The 18,156-nt window shown below is 34.9% G+C and overlaps 1 protein-coding gene across 1 annotated transcript; it reads right to left on the bottom strand.

The window, feature by feature from the left end:
• Positions 1–651: 651 nt before the first annotated feature.
• Positions 652–17,418, bottom strand: LOC103985815 (V-type proton ATPase subunit a3). The gene is made up of 18 exons (XM_009403656.3): positions 17,081–17,418; positions 15,634–15,678; positions 13,756–13,878; positions 13,554–13,661; positions 11,615–11,725; positions 11,363–11,536; positions 11,005–11,142; positions 9,709–9,816; positions 9,208–9,315; positions 8,943–9,091; positions 7,136–7,289; positions 3,811–3,971; positions 3,531–3,737; positions 2,591–2,774; positions 2,399–2,482; positions 2,126–2,319; positions 1,216–1,275; positions 652–1,133 (listed from the first exon to the last, which is right to left on the bottom strand). Exons 1-18 carry the CDS (start codon positions 17,249–17,251, stop codon positions 929–931), a joined length of 2,484 nt encoding a protein of 827 aa, XP_009401931.1. The 5' UTR covers positions 17,252–17,418; the 3' UTR covers positions 652–928.
• Positions 17,419–18,156: the final 738 nt, after the last annotated feature.

The raw sequence follows: 18,156 nt of genomic DNA, 5'->3' as shown, positions 1-18,156 counted from the left end.
ACCGAAAGGTCTCCGTTTGTGACAAGAAGGTAGCGTTTAAACAAAAAAAAAAAAGAGGAAATAAATTGTGTAAACATTATTTTTGGGATCAGTCTATCGTTTCCACCTCTCTTCATCTCTCGATTTCGTTCGTTCACCGCAATGAGATAAAAGACAAGGAAAAAACAAAAAGGATCTGCGCTTTCCATCCCTCGATTCCGTTCACCCACATGTGAGAATAAGAGACGAAAACGAGGGATCCGACACCCTAAAAAATTTATTTGGAGCCAATTTTATCATGTGGGCCCGGCTTAGGTAAGCAGACCGGATGGTCTTCGTATCCTCATCCTCGCTACGTCGTTTCTGCCGACTATCCGTGACGACGAGGAGCCAACGGCGAGAAGAAAAGCCTTTTAAAGGTCATTTTGGCACCCATAACAAAAACCATACTATTTATTCGAATAAGTTTGGCATAAATACCTTCCATGGTGATGATAGTTCCAATCAACCAGTTCGAATCACCACGGTTCCAACAAAACATGTACATAATTCTGGTACACACCACGAAACCACAAGTCGAGTCAGTGTCGTATGATAGCCATCCTTCGGATTTTTAAAACTCCAGCAGAAAGCCATCAAGTAGATGAGATTGAGATGAGAAACAATAACAGGTGATTCAAGAAACCAGATGAATACTCACTTATTATATGGATAGGGAAACGTTACATCATCTGATGTTTTCAATTAATTATTTATCAAGAAATAAATGGTTTCGTCGTGATCATATCATATTGCAAGGAAACTACGACCCATCTGTCGTTATGATACGCTCGTGGAACGAGAACACATCACGGTTTTACATTTGTCTCCCGAGCAAGACAGAAGAACAAGAATTGCTAAATTCGAGCAGAAATCTACATATTAAGCAACAAGATCAAAACCACTCTTTTCAGTCTTCCTCATCGGTAAGCAGTGCGAATGAGAATGGGGCGAACTTGTATCCATCTCCCTCGTAGAACTTGTTCTGGAACTCCACCCAGTGAAGCCTCAATGCGTGCAAGAATGCACTTAATGTTTCCATCACAAGTAGAACACCGATAGTAGCACAGACGAACACGACGATGCCAATGATGAGAATGGCGATATTGTTGAATCTGATCCACAGCCAGCTCCTTCAGTCAAAGCACAGTGGGCATACAAGCAACTAAATATCAACTACAGAGTAGAGGGACTTACCCCCAAGCAAGAAGAAGAACCTTCTCGTAGAACACACTAGACAGTTCTGAATGGGCAAGACTGCAAAAAAGAGACAGATTATCAACATGAGTAGGTTACCTGCCCAGACACAAGAAAAAAGCATTTGCTCAACTCTATTAAAGGTAAATCTCCTATAGTACTACTACGAGAATCATATCTTCTGACAATTTACTAAGTTGACTTAAGGCTCTATCATCAGCGCAGATGATCATCTTTGGACACGTCCATCTGACCTTAGAAAATGTACTCACACGTCTCTTCGACACACTGGATTCTTATTATTAATTATTCCTCATAATGGTACTCACACCGAGCTCAACATACTCATCCCAGACAGTTAATACCAATGCGATTATTTTCCTAGATGCGAACATTCTTACTTGTACACAGCAAAATGTCTTTAAACTCGAGAAAATTATGACAGAAACAACAGCTGCAGTATCCATTTGAAACTCTAATTATTTGTTCATAATGATAGAATGTGAGAATAGCGGCAGTATTTCTTAAGCAATCTATTTTACCTCACCTATCATTTCCTAAACTAGTGTTGTTAAATTTAAAAAGCATTTTATACCTCACACTAGAAATCTTAGTTTATAACATAAATCAGTAGTGCAAGATTAAAATCTGCTTTAATCTCTGTAGTTCTAGACTAAAGCAGTAGAGCAAGAGCCAAATCTGACAATTAGTGCAGATAAAATGGAATATAACACCATCATCGGTGAAGAATAAGTTGAGAACAGTCATCGTTTAACCAAATCAAAACAGCGAAATTCATGTGAAAAATGATGCATGACGAGTGATGAAGAAAACTTGCAGCCACATCATGGCAAAGGTCAGGATCATTACTTGGGCGAACTAATATGGAATGTCCTAATGTGATGTATACCTGAGGGCCCATAGACGAAGATATGATGCAGTATTCGAGACTGCTCCAAGGACAAATTCTATAGTGTGTATCAGTTGGTGGACAAAAACTTCACTGAACTCAAACTCCTCATGGTCATGTGAATCATGATCTTCCTCAATCTCTAGTGACTCTTCGGTGTTATGGAGCATGGTGTATGATTGACCTTGGTGTCTCTGAATTATCAAAAAATACAAATAATCAGAACAAGCAAAAAAAAAACAGAACAAGAGACTAGGGAAATTTTCAAAATACCTCATTGTGTTGCTTCCTCAAAAGAATGGGCTTTGGAAATAGCATCCAGGGAACTGAAATAAGGGCCAGAAGGAGCAACACAAGCTGGAAACACAATGAAAAATAATTAGTATTCATTCATCCAAACTGGGAACTTGGTGAGTATGTTGGCCAACATGAAGATAACAGGAAAGTGAAATGCAAAGGACTAACCTGAAGTGTTTTCTGACCAGGAAATAGCTGGTTCTCACCTAAATCATCTGTTGGACTAAGAAACATGTATATCATTACATGGTACAGATCTGCTTGTGATCCAGTACACCATTTTACAATTATGAGGAGTGAAAGGTATCCGAACAAACTGTTCAAAAAGATCAACTGCGGAATGAACTGATACCTGAAACAAAATTAATAGGCAGAGGAAGGAAAATTAGAAGACTATTAACCAGAAATAGTGATGACTACAAAATCAATTTTTAGTCACCAACAGGATCTTTCTAGCACAGATTTTATCACTAGGTACACTTTGGAGCTAATATTAATTTTGCATTATAGAAGTGACATAACTACTGATAAGTCCTAGTCTAATATACCTCATTATCCTAAAACTTTGCTTACACTCTTGTAATGGTAAAAATTAAATTCAACAATGCAATAAAAATCCTGATATCAAGATACAACATGCAAAGATCTTGCACATAAGCTGTATTATTTAAGAACACAACGGTAAATGTTTCGTACAAAATAAAAAGATTTCAAATTTTCTGTCAAGATTGGTAGCAAGAGGGTGCTATCTCTGTTAGATATTTACAGTTATACTGGTCTGCAAACATAATCTGACAACCTTCCCAAAGGTGGCAAAACATGACGACATTTTTAGCACTACGGTAAAGATTGCTGGCATACTGAATTTTCAATTTGAGTAATAGACATCAAAAAGTCAACAAACATGTCAAAAGTCCTTTTGATTTCATATATCAAAATAGAAATCACCTAAAACTAGTGAGATAATCACTATAAGATGACTTGTAAAGGCAATAACACTACTAATTGCTAATAAATATTCAGATACATACAAAGATAGCGAGTGTTGAATTATTGATTCACACTACAAGTTACACACACCTTAAAGACAACTGAAATAAGAAATTACCAGGTATTGATACTGTTACTGAAGAACTTTGCATTGAAATAACTCAAAATAATGCCAAGGTTCATTTGTGCGACTCCAAGAAGGATAGACATCTTCATCTTCAACGAGTTAAGGAATGGTAACTCACTTCTGCTGCCATGCCATTTGGGATCCACACCAAATGGGTAGGCTTCTCTCACTTTAACCAAGCCTTCTGTAGTAGCATCCCTATTAACAGGAACAATAACCACCATATGATTTCGAATTAAATAAATGGAGAGCTAACTGCATGATGACATACCTGCATGAAAGATCACGACATGCATAGGCAGACCGACCAAACATCTCAAATGGGACAGAGAAGAATTCATTGTAGATCAATCCAGTGTAAATTGAGAATAATGCCATCATCAAAATCACATAACGGCCACCAAACATCATCTCCATAATGTCACCAAGTTTCTGCACAAAATAAAAGACTTAATTCCCTGTGCTAAAGCAGTTTCTAGAAGTTGGCTAGACAGAACAGTAAATCTAAAGATATCAAGAAACAAGATCATGAATGATGGTGTGACTAGAAACAGGGTTTTAGGCTAACAAAATAATGAATAGAAGGGCAAAGCCAATGCACTAGGCTACCGGAGAGGGTCAACACGTGGTTTTACCCTCTATGAGTAAAGAGATTGTTTCCGTAACTCAAGGACTAGTCACCCAAGTAACAAAGAAGCAACTTTACCAATGTATTAACACTCGTCCTGTAAAAAAAATAATGTGCTTCAAAAAGAAAACACCAGAAAATACCGTGAGAGCATACTAGGATACCATGACACCAGATGCATTTTTTAACAGAAGAACGAATTCAAATAATGAATTCAATAAAAATACACAGCCAGCAGTGGTCAATAGACTCAATAGAGAACTATATACAAATTACGATCAGTAGATCTAAATCCTGGGAAATCTCATTTATGTGCATAACAAGATAAGACTAGCAACATTAACATAGCAAAATCCTACTGGCATAAAACGAAAGTTCTATATTGCTAGATACAAGCTTGTGTAGGTGAAATGGACTAAAGGTTATAGACATTAGACTAGCAGCATTACCATTACCCGATGTCCTTGTCAAAAAAATTTAGTGTTCATTTCTGCTAGATATGTAGGTGAAATAGACCAAATATTCTACATACAGTGTGACTTGTTCATTGCTGGTTAGGTTCAACAACAAATTGAAGTCCATCGATACAGACCTATATATACATTGTTATTGGCTTGTCCCCGGGTGAACAAACCTAATGAATTGTGACAGACCTGGTTCATTCATTCCAAATCAACTGCATTAGACAGGATCCTTTGATCCTCATTACCAGGAAACGAGTTACCCCTTCTGCGTATACATAACCTGGACTTTGTTGTGTGAAACCCATGATTCCAAACAAGAAGCTTCCTCTGTGCTAGGAAAGATGCAAATTAGAGAAACATGGGTACTGAAATTCCAATTTTAACAGTACCAGCAAATGAAGAGTAGAATGTGCTAAAGATTGAGGTCAAAGAATCAAATATTAAAGACTCAATAGTTTTTGCATTAGAAAATATTGTCGAGCAAGATCTGATATAAGAACCCAAAAAAGAACAATAAAACAAACTCACAAGGAATAATCTACCAAAAGGGTGATTGACAGAAAGCTCAAGCCAAGTTTTCAATATCCTTTTTTAGAAAGGGACAAACTCAGTGCAGGCTCCTGCTAACGCGGAATGCAGGGAGGGTCACCATCAAAAATAGTATTTAATTTAATAGAGCTTCATATTCAGCTCTACAAAATCAAAAGTTGATAATAGAAAATCTTTCTTTTGATGACTGTCGAGGAAGGGTGTTACAAAAAATAATATATGCAAATTACAAGCAGATATTCATCCAACAGTGTCTAGAAAAGCTTCCTGCAGACTCAAATTTTCTAGTGAGTCAGATAAATATTGATCATAAAACATTCTTAAAGAAAACTTTAGCCAATAGACAAGCTCGTATAGAAAGTTCCAACATATATATATATATATATATATATATATATATATATATATATATATATATATATATATATATATATATATATATATATATATATATATATATATATTTATATATGTATGTATATATGTATACATACATATACATATATATGTATATGTATATGTATATGTATATATGTATGTATACATATACATACATATATATATATACATATACATATATATATATATAATATACGATCGTGATTCTGAATTGTGAATCTTGGTTCACATTCTACCATCGAAACCTCAAGATGAAGCTTTAAACTAGATACTAGTTTGAGACCCCATACAAAAGAACTCATAATATAGCTTCAGTCTAAACACAATTTCTTTAGCTATCCAATTTTTGAATTCCTATAAAGTGTAGAAGGAAAAAACTTAAAAGACACTTTTCTAAAGAATCATTTGAAGAAACAGCAAAATAAATGCATAACTCTGCCAATTGCAAGGCCTCCTTAAGGATAAAACTATTTAGAAATTATCCTTTATATGTAAATATACTGGTAAATTTCTTTCCTTCCATAAAAGCATCAGAGAGAACTTTAATTTTATAGTAAAAAAAATCAAAAAAATCAGCAATTTATGTTAGCACAAGAGAGACAATCATCCAACACAAGCATCTTTCAAGTTTTAATTCAAATATTAAATGAACATGATTATCAGGTGTTATTCAGGATGCTGCTTCAAGTTTGTAGATGTAGATAATGAAATGTGGCAGTATAACAGTTTGATTGTCAAACTCCACACAAATATAAGCGACCAAACATGACAAGAAAAAAAAAATTGAGAACTAGAATTGTGTAAATTTAGTATCACAAGTACATGTTAAAATATTCGATGATCATTGGATACCTTTGAGATATTATTCATAGAGTGAAAACAGGATGATTAAGATGGCGAGGGGCATCAGGAGTCTTATGTGACTATCGGATGACTTTGAGATTAAAAGAAAAATTTTATAAGATAGTTATGAGACCAACAATGCTTTATAGATCCGAGTGTTAGGCAACTATGAAACAACATACACAAAAGGTTTGTGTTATCGAGATAAGAATGTTAAAATAGATATGCGCAATTACTAGGAAAGACAGGAAAAGAAATACTTTTATTCGTAAACAACTAGGTATTGCTTTGATAGAGAATAAGATGAAAGAAAATCATTTAAGATAATATGGGCATGTACTTAGGAGATCTCAAGATGCAGTTCTTAGAAAAGGTAAAATGATTAATGTTAATGATATGAGGAGAGGTAGAGGAAGACTTAAAAAGACTTTAATAAAAACTATAAATAAAGATCTAAGTATTCTAAATTTAACTAAACATACAACTTTTTATAGTTCTCAATGACGATAAAAGATCCATATAGTCGACCCCAAATAATTCGGATTTACGGCTTTATTGTTGTTGTTGTTGTTGGTACATGTTAAAATACTTTACACCCACAATTGCCAATTTAAGAAAACAACAAAAGAAAGAATTTAAGAACAGAAAAAGAGAAATTAGAAAGTTCTAAAACTAAAGCATGTAAACAAATGCTAGAAGAGGTGAGAGCTCACTTGAGAAGATAGTTTCTTTTCTCGGAATATAAGCATCAACGTTGCAAGTAATAAGCACATACCATGACCCCAGTCACCAAACATGACCGCAAACAAGAAAGGAAATGTAACAATAGTGTAGACACCAGGATTTGCCTCTTGGTATTTAGCAATCCTGCAAATATGCATGAACTTTAAGATTCGAATGGCAAGTAATAAACACCAAAATTTATGCTCTTAGGTGGTTCACAACTTCACATTCCACTGTTCCAATGTCACATGATAAAACAAAATAAAAAAACTTCTAGAAACACAGAGCATCTTTACTGTATAAAGAAAAGCGCCAATCAAGTAACAATGGTAGGAAAAGAAACATGAAAGCAAGATTTATTTGACCATTCTATGCTAATCCATCCTGCATGCTGGACCCCATCATGAAAATGCACATATGACCAAAAATCACTGTGCTGGTCTGTCCAGTGCATGCAGCAACAGGCACATACTGGCATGGACCAGCAGTGATAACATATGTGAAGGTCTGTTCGGTGCATGCAGCAACAGGCACACATACTGGCATGGGCAAACACCGATAACATATGTGAAAACAGACTGCAGTCTAGACCTAGCTTAAGGCACTCGTAGCCCATGACTTGATCAGAAGGATTCATGAACCACGAAATTCAAAAAGAATAGATACTCTCCATGCAAAAGAAATAGCACAAGAAAAGAAAAGCCAAGCATTTAATCAATTATACTGTGGAATAGAAACAGCTATCGAAATTAAAAAAAAAATATGTACAAAAAAAATTCAGTACAAAAGGTATGACTACTAAGATTAGTTAACCATGTTAGAGGCTTATTACAATGATATTCAAACATCATTTTCCATCTCATCTTGCATACTCCTTTGTGTATTGGTCCTCCACTAACTAGTGGATTGATATTGCAATATGTTGTTCAGGGTCGATCTGCACAAGCTCTCAAGAAAGTTCAAATCAATCCACAAACTACAATGTAGAATCAGTCCTGAAACCAGCAGCAATATTAGACCAAAACAAAGCTGGCATGACAGACACATCTACAAAACTCTAGAAGATGAAGTAACCTCAGAATTAGCAAGCTTAACGCATGTGTCGTCATGCTATACCTCGATCCTTGTCATATCCGTCTAAAATAAATAAATTGAATTTTGAAGACTGACACCCCATATGGGCAATACCTATCAAATCCAGGTTCTACAACCTAAAAAGTGATAAAAACATAAAACTACATTCTTATACTTGTTTGTTGTACAAGATGAGTAACTTCATAAGACAATTGTGTATAAATTGGAACCCTAGAAAAGAAGAAACACAATGTACCTAAAATCAAAATGATAATTTATAATCGATATTAAAAGCCAAAGAAAAAAAATGAAAATTAACGTAGAATTAATTAAATTCTTGTAGATTTCTCCCCTTGCAACCACCGATTTGCAATAAGAATTGTGGTTCAAATAGAAGACGAGGAAAAAAATGTTAACATTTAAGATGTCAATCACGTTCAAAAGAGAATAGATGTCATGGTTGAAGATGGTAAGTCAGATAAGCATTACTGACATATGAAGAAGTCGAGGAGCATCTCAAAAAAACCTACTAGTAACAAGAAATGGAGATTTAATTGCTCTTGATTTAACTATAAATGTTGTACTATGTGAGGTTCAATGGTAGAGAATATCCACTTGTTATTTAAACAATTTTCAATACCAACAGAAAGATAGGTGATTATACTTAGTGCATAAGCATAAAAGTTTACAGCTATATCTCTTTCATTTATGTAAAGTACTCACCCATAAGCATCAACAATTTCTTGAAAAGCAGAAGTAAATTTGTTTGTCTGGAAGTAAGTAGGTGGAGATTCTTTTGTATGGAGAACCTGGAAAATGGAACCGACTTGGGAGTTGCTATCATATGTAGCTCGCTGCAATGCATCTTGAATCTGTGATAAAGAGCCTGATTTAAAGATTATGCCTCACAAAAAACCATACAGAACTTAAAAATTTGTCTATATCGTGTATAGATAAATGCAAAAAGATAGAAATTAGGATGAAATACCTGACTTGTTGCAAAAACAGGGCTCCAACCCTCAGCAACTAAACATTTCTTTGTCACATCAAGGCTGAGCATGTTTAGAGTGTGATAAATAGCTTTCTCTGTCCTTACCTGGAATAGTTTACATATCGGATGTCAACGATTTTCATTACAGTGCACAAGGAAATCCCACTATGGAATGTTTTCTGACAATTTCTCTAAATAGCAGATTAAGGTGATGGGTGGGAGTTTATTCTGTATTATAACAAACATAAAATAAAAGTTTCTCACTCAGTTGTAAAAAAATAAAAAGGTGACCCAGTTAATGAGGATTCCACCTATCTGGGATCTAGAAAAGGTCACTTTAAGCAGCCTTATCCCTGCAGGCAGGAAGCCTATTTGCATAATCTAAACCCTGGTCATTCAAGCTTATAAAGGATATATATACCTTATCATGGTGGTAAGGTTCAGCACTGTCTCTTACTAATTTAGTGACAAATTAAAAAAGAGAAGTTACATACTGACCAAGTTATTCCACTGCTCAAATTGATAGCTAATATTTTTCAGTATGTTATCACGATGAAGCATCCCAAGATCTATAGTTGTCTTCAGCTCAGTGATTTTCCCAGAAACCTGAATAAAAAAAAGCTTCATGTTAAGCTGAAACTGAATGAGTCTGATTGCTAGTGACACAAAAGAGCAGTAGAAATTCCAGCAAGCATATGACAACTGAGGATAGTTACAGACATCATCAGATTTCAAAAAGATTATGTAGAATATTTGCAAGAAAGCAGTTTTCCTATCAACTGAACCTGTAAAAATTTTAAAAAAAATTAACATAACTTTATCATATATAACGAATACAACAGATTTAGAAATTAGAAATGCCAAAGAGCATTAAAACATCCTGTAATTCAAAAAAATTAAGGCCTAGAAATTTATAAATCAACGTAAGAAAGTAAAAAAGAAGAGTTCATAAAGTATGATTCTGATGTAACTACTGTTCCTGTTGTGAATCTTCATGGAAACAGATAACCCATTAGTTCTGTCATCTATGACATATTAGTTAGCAGACTGATGCATTGTATGCTATGCACAATGTTTAAAACCAACTTTAATTGTCAGTTCAAGAAACTCACAAGAAATATTTACATGTATACATGTCACTTTCAAGCAGAACATCAGAAATAATATCTATCTATATAATTAGAGACAATTACCACGTACAATATGGAATATCAAAATCTGTCAAGATACCAGTAAGGACAGCAAGTGGTCAGGATAATACAAATACTGTTCATAATTAGATGACTGATAAAACATGGCGCCAATGCCACATTCTGCATAGAAAAGTAGGTTAGTAAACTTCCGGACTTAACTTTACGTGACAAACACTCCACATTTTGATCAGTAGTAGGCCTTGGACCCAACCGTAGAACAACTTTACAAGAAATTCAGAATGTAAGAGCAATTAAGATCATTAAAATCACATACCATCTTGCCTACCAGTCCTACAAAAAATTCTTGATTCCAGTATTCTAGACCGTATATCCATGTCAGCAGCAATCAAAATTGTAATTAACATCACAAAATGATAAAGCAATTTTATTAAACAATGTTTAAGGGAAAAGCAATGTCAAAGAAGAAAAGACAAAGAAAACGTATCAAAGAAATAGACAATGCCATGCACGTTAGGGCTCCACATGAAGTAGACTTCATAATTTATTGAAGAGAAATAAATGCATAGAGAACTTAATATCATAGAGTGAGACACTACACTGGCATTTAGCATAAAATACAGTACGTTGATCAGATGCAAACCTCAGATATCATCTGCATTTGTTTTCCTATGTCATCTGTAAATGGATATCGATTTGCTCCGAAAGCCTCACATATCTTTAGAATTTTGGTCTTTGCTCTTTCCCCAGAGTAGAAGACAACAAATACATTTTTGGCAATCTGCAGACCAGAAGCATGAGAAAACATATAGGCACATATTGATGATATTTAAGTGAAGTTCATCAAATAACCATGTTAGATAAGTCATGTTTAAGTTCCATCACCTATAAGTATTTGCTGATCAATTATTAATAGGCCAACAGAACTCTAATTAATTTGGGAAAGACAATCTGCATTCTTAACGCAGTATTATTCTTAGACTTTCTGTGATGAGGCTGACCTTTTCTCCTGAAATTGGGTCAATAACAGGATCATCAACTGCAGCTTGTCTTAGATACATGTTGCCCCTAGTAGCACGAAACAAAATTCTTTCAAAAGCCATTGCCTTCTCCTTGGGCACAAGTCCACTAACAAAGCCAAGCTTTACTTGCTTTGCTGGATCTGTAAGCATCTCCTGAGCAATAATATTTCGAGGAGTTACTTACTATTTCAAAAACCAAAGAGCAAATCACAGGAAGATAAGTCATAATACTTGTTCCAACAACAAAGGGCTATCAAGAGAACCATCTCCAGTTTGACGTGCCTCGATTTCTCTTTGCTGGGCTGTAGCACTACTTTGGGCTGAGTAGAAAAACTCACCAGCCTGAAAATAAGGCATATAATGCATTTGAGAAACTTAAAAAGTCAATTTGCTAGTAAGTTTTAACAGGAAACCACTGGGAATCCAGATTCAAAAGATGAAGATGTAAGGGAAAATTTCCATAAATGCAACCATTTTGCACATCTTTAATGAACGATTGCATTTTCAAACATCAAACACCAAATGGAAATAACATCAGTAGTTTATCTTCTCTTTTTAAATTAGCTATATCAAGAAATTGGAGAATCTCATAAGATCCTACATACAGCATAAGTTCATTACCAGATAAACATAATGAAATGTGTACACAGAACACATCATTGTATTCTCACCAAATCATAACCAGAGCAGTACCGTTGAATTCTTTTCCACGTATTCAAACAAGCCATTCATCTTTAAATGAAACCCTTCCCAAACATATTCATCAAATGAAAGAGTTTGATACACTCTGTCATTCTTCACCAATATGCAATGAAAAAATGCACACCTTAAATTATACTACTCCGTGGCATAGCATGTCCACTTTAAATTATAGTATCAAAGTAATCAAACTACCTTATCAACTAAAATTCAATGAGCCCCTTTCAACTTTCAAGTGTTCAATAAAGAAATTTATAACATAAGAGAACGAGGAATAGGAACTTTAAGGACACCAAATGTTGATTGCCTTTGCTAATAAGATATCTGACTCAACTTTGTTCATGCTCTGAAATTAAGCTATAAACAAAGGCAAAGATACTGATAGCCTCTGAAAATTATTTTATAGTGCCTGTACAGGCAAAACATGCAGATCAAGCAAGGACCCAGAGATCATCCAATTCATTTGATTGTGATCCAACCAGTCAATTATCTCGGTATATTGTTCAAGGCTTCAAGCTGCCCAAAATAATTGCATTAAACAAAATTCAAAAAAGTGTGTATCCCTGACAATGATTTAACCACACAATTTAGTTAAAAAAATAAAAAGGTCATCCGCCATAACTTTTTCTGAGAAATCACATTGCTTGTCTCTTCTTACTCCAGGTAGCATGCGTGGGTCATGAAAAGGATAATAAGGCCTTTGCTTGTAACCTTTGCCTACGGCAGCGATTAGAAGGTTACAAGTTTGTAGAGCACTTTTTTGTTTTCATGGCTATTTTTCTATAGTTTTACTATTTTTCTGTCAATTGCTACCAGCAGTGGTAAGCTGGACAGGAACCAGCCTGAGACGGGAGTGCTACAAGTCCAATACTTCAATTATAATTTGTCATGCAGGGCATCGATTGGTAACCATCAGAAAAGACAAATAGAAGAAAAACTATGAGAATATTCACTTCTCCACTTCTCCTCTGCTTCTGTTCTAACCCTTGCTGCGTTTTCACTAAATCCTATCAGTGCTCTTCTTCTCCTTATTACTTTATTAATCACTGCAATCCCATCAAACTCAAGCCGAGAAAGAAGCTACAAAAACACTGGTTCAAAGAGCCAAAAAATCATAATTAAACACATGCAGAATGATGTTCCGTATTACTACCTGAACGCATACAGCCCACATGCTAGTCTCCCATTTGCCCCCATATGATGCAAACTTCCTTTATTTATCTTTTAATTGTCATCATGCAGATGGACTTTAGAATTTTAATGTAGTATTGATAAATCCATGTCAGAACAAGCTGATATTAGTGCAATAGTGAAACTTAAGTGACAATCACCAAAGTTTACTTAGATTTTGTGCATGAATGACAAGAACATCAAATGAAGAACATAAGGGTACCAAAAGAGCACATTGACACAAGGATTGCAATGGGTATTGTGTAACTTTTGGCACAGTACAAGTGAAAGAAATCTTTACCTTTTTGAGAACTAACATGTACTCCAGTAATTCATTATAAGATCTTTGCAGCTTCTCATTGTTTGAATTAACTTCAATTAGCTCAGCCTCAAGTTCTCCGAGTTTTATCTGTAACAAGTAAGAAAGCTCAATGCAAAGGATAGAATTTACATGTCAAACGAAAGAAAAGAAACAAATAGCACTTAATCGACAACATATTTACCTCCATTTCATCAAAATCAATACGAGTTTGTGTCATTGCCATTTCTGAATGTGATATACCTGCCTTTGCCATTTGTTCTTTAAACAATCTTAACTTCCGTGCCATTTCACCACATCTTTTGATCTGAAAAACAAGTAAACTCTAGTAATGACAATACAACAACAACAATTACAAGTAGCTAAAGCTATAATGTCCAAGCATAAACTTAACCATGTCAAAGCATAGACTCAGAAAAACAGTCCAACACTTCCAAAACTTTATTGGTTCTGATGCAACTATGCAGATGTCATAAAAGAAATAATATTTTGAACTTTAGAATATGCACTTCAGTAGTTGTAGTTAGAGGTAGAAAACTGACTTATCATTTAAAAATGCCCACATCACTCTCTTGAAAAGAATATCGGCAGCATCAGAAGGGTAAGTGGCATAGATGAGTACCATGTGAAACAAAAAAAATAAATATGCACCTATACCATTGAATTAACAATGGTTCAAAACTTTTGATTGGAAGATGCATTAAGTAAATGTCATAGTCATACCCAAGTTAGTCTCCCATGAAAATTTTCCACAAATGACATGGGTTCCATTCCATTCATATTCAAATGCATAAAATTTAATAACATCCCAATGTTAAATTTACATATAATGACATGAAAAAAGGTGCTATTTGGCTAAATTCTAAACATAATATACTGTCTTGTTCTCATTCTCCTGTTCTGGTTTGCTTCAAAGTCTTCCTATCCATAAAATATCATGAGAGCACGAAACTTAGTGCCAAGGCAAGGTTACTCATTCATAACCCAAATATAGCCTCTTTATTTGTCCGGGTAAAGTTGCATATATTAACTCTCTCTGAACATAGTATCGGCGAAACCTTGTATGCTAGGACATACCTTTTCAATCCAAGAAACACCATAAGTTTGGGTTAGTGTCTTGCTTATTTGTTGGTGATATATCCAATTCCAAATTCTCCTTAGATCCTATTGGAACATGTACCCATCGTGTATCCATTTTTGTACCTGTATCTTCTAGAATCAATCATGAGAATGGAATTTGAATCCATTTCATATCGTTTTCAAATTCATATCAACTGATTAAAAGTGGGAAGGATATAAATTTTCAATTTTCAACATCCAATCTTGAAATGAACCATTTCCAACCCTAGTGGCAGACTAGGACAGACACAGGAAGCAAGCAGAACCCTTTTTCCAACATCAGACAAAAACATAGTGCTGATCAGAAGTTTATGAGATCTTTTGGTTCATATCAGAAGCCGGATATATCATAAGTAAGGTTTGATGTACCGAAGCATACTGCTCGATACGGGTGGTACGTACCAATCCGACAAAGGACCGATATGAGGGGTACATCAGTACACCCCAATGTATTGTGTGTTGGTATGTTCGGTAAAGCTTAGTACATACCATACCAACAGTTGGTCGGTACACCGGTACGGACCAGTAATGCGAACCATGATCGTAAGTATAAAATATAAAACACTATAACATTTCCAACCATAAAATCAACAGGGCGAACTATAAAAGGGTTTCTTATTGAAGCAAAGAACATATATCGGTAACATTCTAATACTACAACATAATTTAACACGAGTGGCTTGCCACTTGACTGCAAAAGTTTGAGCAAGAAAAAATCATGAAGCTGGAGAACATAATCAGATTCATATATGAATTCTAAGTAGTTCTTTTATACAAGGATTTTATAACTCATGCAGAAGCCCTTAAGTATGAAAACAAACACACCCAAATAAGTACACAAACTCAAATAATAACCAAGAAAACTCCAAACTGATGAAAAAGAATTACACAATATGAGATCTACAAAGAAAATCCTGATGATAACTAAAAGAAATGACAGTACCTGGTTAGCATATGTCCGCTGGAAAGGACTTTTATCTGCATTAAGCTGAAACAGTTTCATATTAGATAAAAAAAATTAAAATTTTGCATATATGTGATGAAAAATAAAACTTTAAATTGTTAATAGTCCATGACATAAATGTTTCATGCTTTAGAGAAGTATAAACTCCCAAATATCTAGAAATTATGGCTTCTTGTTGTTGTACTTTTGAAAAGTTTCAATTTTAGAGTCTAAATTAGCAAAGTTTCATATTGTTGATTAAAAATCATGGAAGAAACTAAAAAGAAAATAATTGTTGTAAATTATCAAAAATATATTTTTTGTTTGTGTCGCATACTGGTGCATTTTTTATAGCTTAAACTAAATTTAGAAATATAGATGAAATTCCAGTATATATGTAAATTGTATCTTGCAAGAATGCTACATACTTATCAATCAAAAAGTACTTTGAGAAATGAATTATAATCTTACAAGATAGTAAATGTATGACTGCTAGGAGGACTCTGCTAAATTTAAAAAAAATAAAAAATAAAAGAATTTCATAGTCAACTGAAATAGTTTTTTCTTGTCTTAGAGAGTAGAGACTTGTGCAAGGAAATATGGTGCTCAACAGAAAGAGGGGCGGAAAGCACCAAAGTTTGTAGCATAAACAATATTAGCAAATTTCGCTGAAAAGCAAAGTCTGAAATAAATGAAGCGGCAAAGTAATGACACACAAATATAGACCAACTTATTTTCCAGCATCATAATTAAATCGTTTTGAATAAAGATGGATGAAAAGAATCTAGTTTAGAGAGAACTGCAGGTTCATGGACGTAAACCAAGATAATGTCAGGATATCAAGATACAACAGAAGAGTCTTTTAATTAAGAAAGATGCGATTGCATTGTTCAATATACTCAATTCTGGTATAATTAATAAGCCTGGGTCAAAACCTTCCAGTTTGTATCAGCAAAAGAAATCATCCTTAGGGCGAGGGTAGATATGTCGTGGCAATCTGGGACAGATAGGCTTTGTCACACATCCTGAAGCAATCGATTCTTTGACAAATAGTTATTTTCCAGACATGCGAAGCAACACATGTAGTAACTCAAAGTAATTTCAAGAAAATGGATGAAAAGACACGTTTCTAAGATGCCCCAAAGATCAGATCAGCTGGACCTTCGGAGGATCCAATTGCCAACATACGATCGTTCATCCAGGGGTCACCGAGTCAAACACGAAAGAATCTGGAAAACGGGATGTCAGGAGGAGGAAAATTCAACGATTGTTTACTTTCAGGTATAATTATTCAAGATTTGCCGTCGCTCACAGCGGAGAACCCATACCCCCGACAGAATCAGAGAGGCAATCAGAGATCGGATCATTCATTATTCGGCAGCGAACAGACGGGAACCAAAGAACAACCGGGAATTGAACCAGGAAAAGCGTTAAAGATCCGGCATACATCTTTGAATTGGAAAAGGCCGAGGTCGCCGAGGTAGGAGAGGGTAAGGTGGGCGGACTCGACGGGGACGATGATCCGAACCAGCTGCATCGCCTCCGACCGCATCAGATCCATCGGCGGGCAGCACCCGCCTCGGTCCCGCCGCACGTTGAGCCCACGGTAGTCCCCCATTCCTCCCACCCCTCTCTCTCTCTCTCTCTCTCTCTTCTCTCTCTCTGCCCTTGGATCGATGGGAATCGATCGCCCCTCCAGACAACCCCCAACAAACTAGGGTTGTAAAATGTGCAGGAACCGTCGAACCGCCTCACGATAGATAGATAGATCGCGATGCCTCTCCTCCAATCCAACGAGAAAAAGAAGAAAACATAATGTCAACAAAATTACACATATATCCCTCGTCGCTCTAAATTTTGGTGTAGCAAATATATCCTCCACATTTGATAGTTAGTTTAATTATTTTTTTAATATATTTTAAATTTTTCTTTATTTTCTAAATATAAACTATATAATTAGGCATAATTAACTAAAGGTTTACAACTTCAAAACAATAAATTTGTGATGCTAATAATAAAGGAATGAGTCAATCATTCACAACAAAATAGGTGGTTGATATACTTAGAACCTACGTGGGAAGTCATTAATCTCTTTAGAAATTATTATTTTGACTTTTTAAAGAACATTAAAATATCTTATGATTATATATATATATAAACAAATAAGGTGGCGAATTAGTTGGCAGCCTATGCAAGAAAGGCTATGGTGTATAAGATTTGAAAGGATGAACGAACACCTGAGTTGTACAACACCAAGTCTACTTTTGAATTATACTCTTGAAATAAGTTAAAATATCTTTGATTTTAAATATATAAATAAATATATAGAAGAAAGAATATATGGTGGGGGTAATTATGTCATTTCATAATTTTTGAGAATAGAAATTGGAAAAATCTCATCTAATTTAGATGCATTACAAAATAGAGAAACGCGTGTCACGTGCTGTCGTCTCCACGACTATTGTTTAGCATCCGGTGATCTGATCTGGAGGTGGTTAAATGATTTTTCAAAGCTTTTTTCGG

The sequence above is a fragment of the Musa acuminata genome, chromosome BXJ2-5 (assembly GCF_036884655.1).
Source record: "Musa acuminata AAA Group cultivar baxijiao chromosome BXJ2-5, Cavendish_Baxijiao_AAA, whole genome shotgun sequence".
In the NCBI taxonomy this organism is placed as follows: domain Eukaryota; kingdom Viridiplantae; phylum Streptophyta; class Magnoliopsida; order Zingiberales; family Musaceae; genus Musa; species Musa acuminata.
The sequence above is the reverse complement of the archived record's forward strand: the minus strand, read 5'-3'. Positions and strand labels throughout refer to the sequence as shown.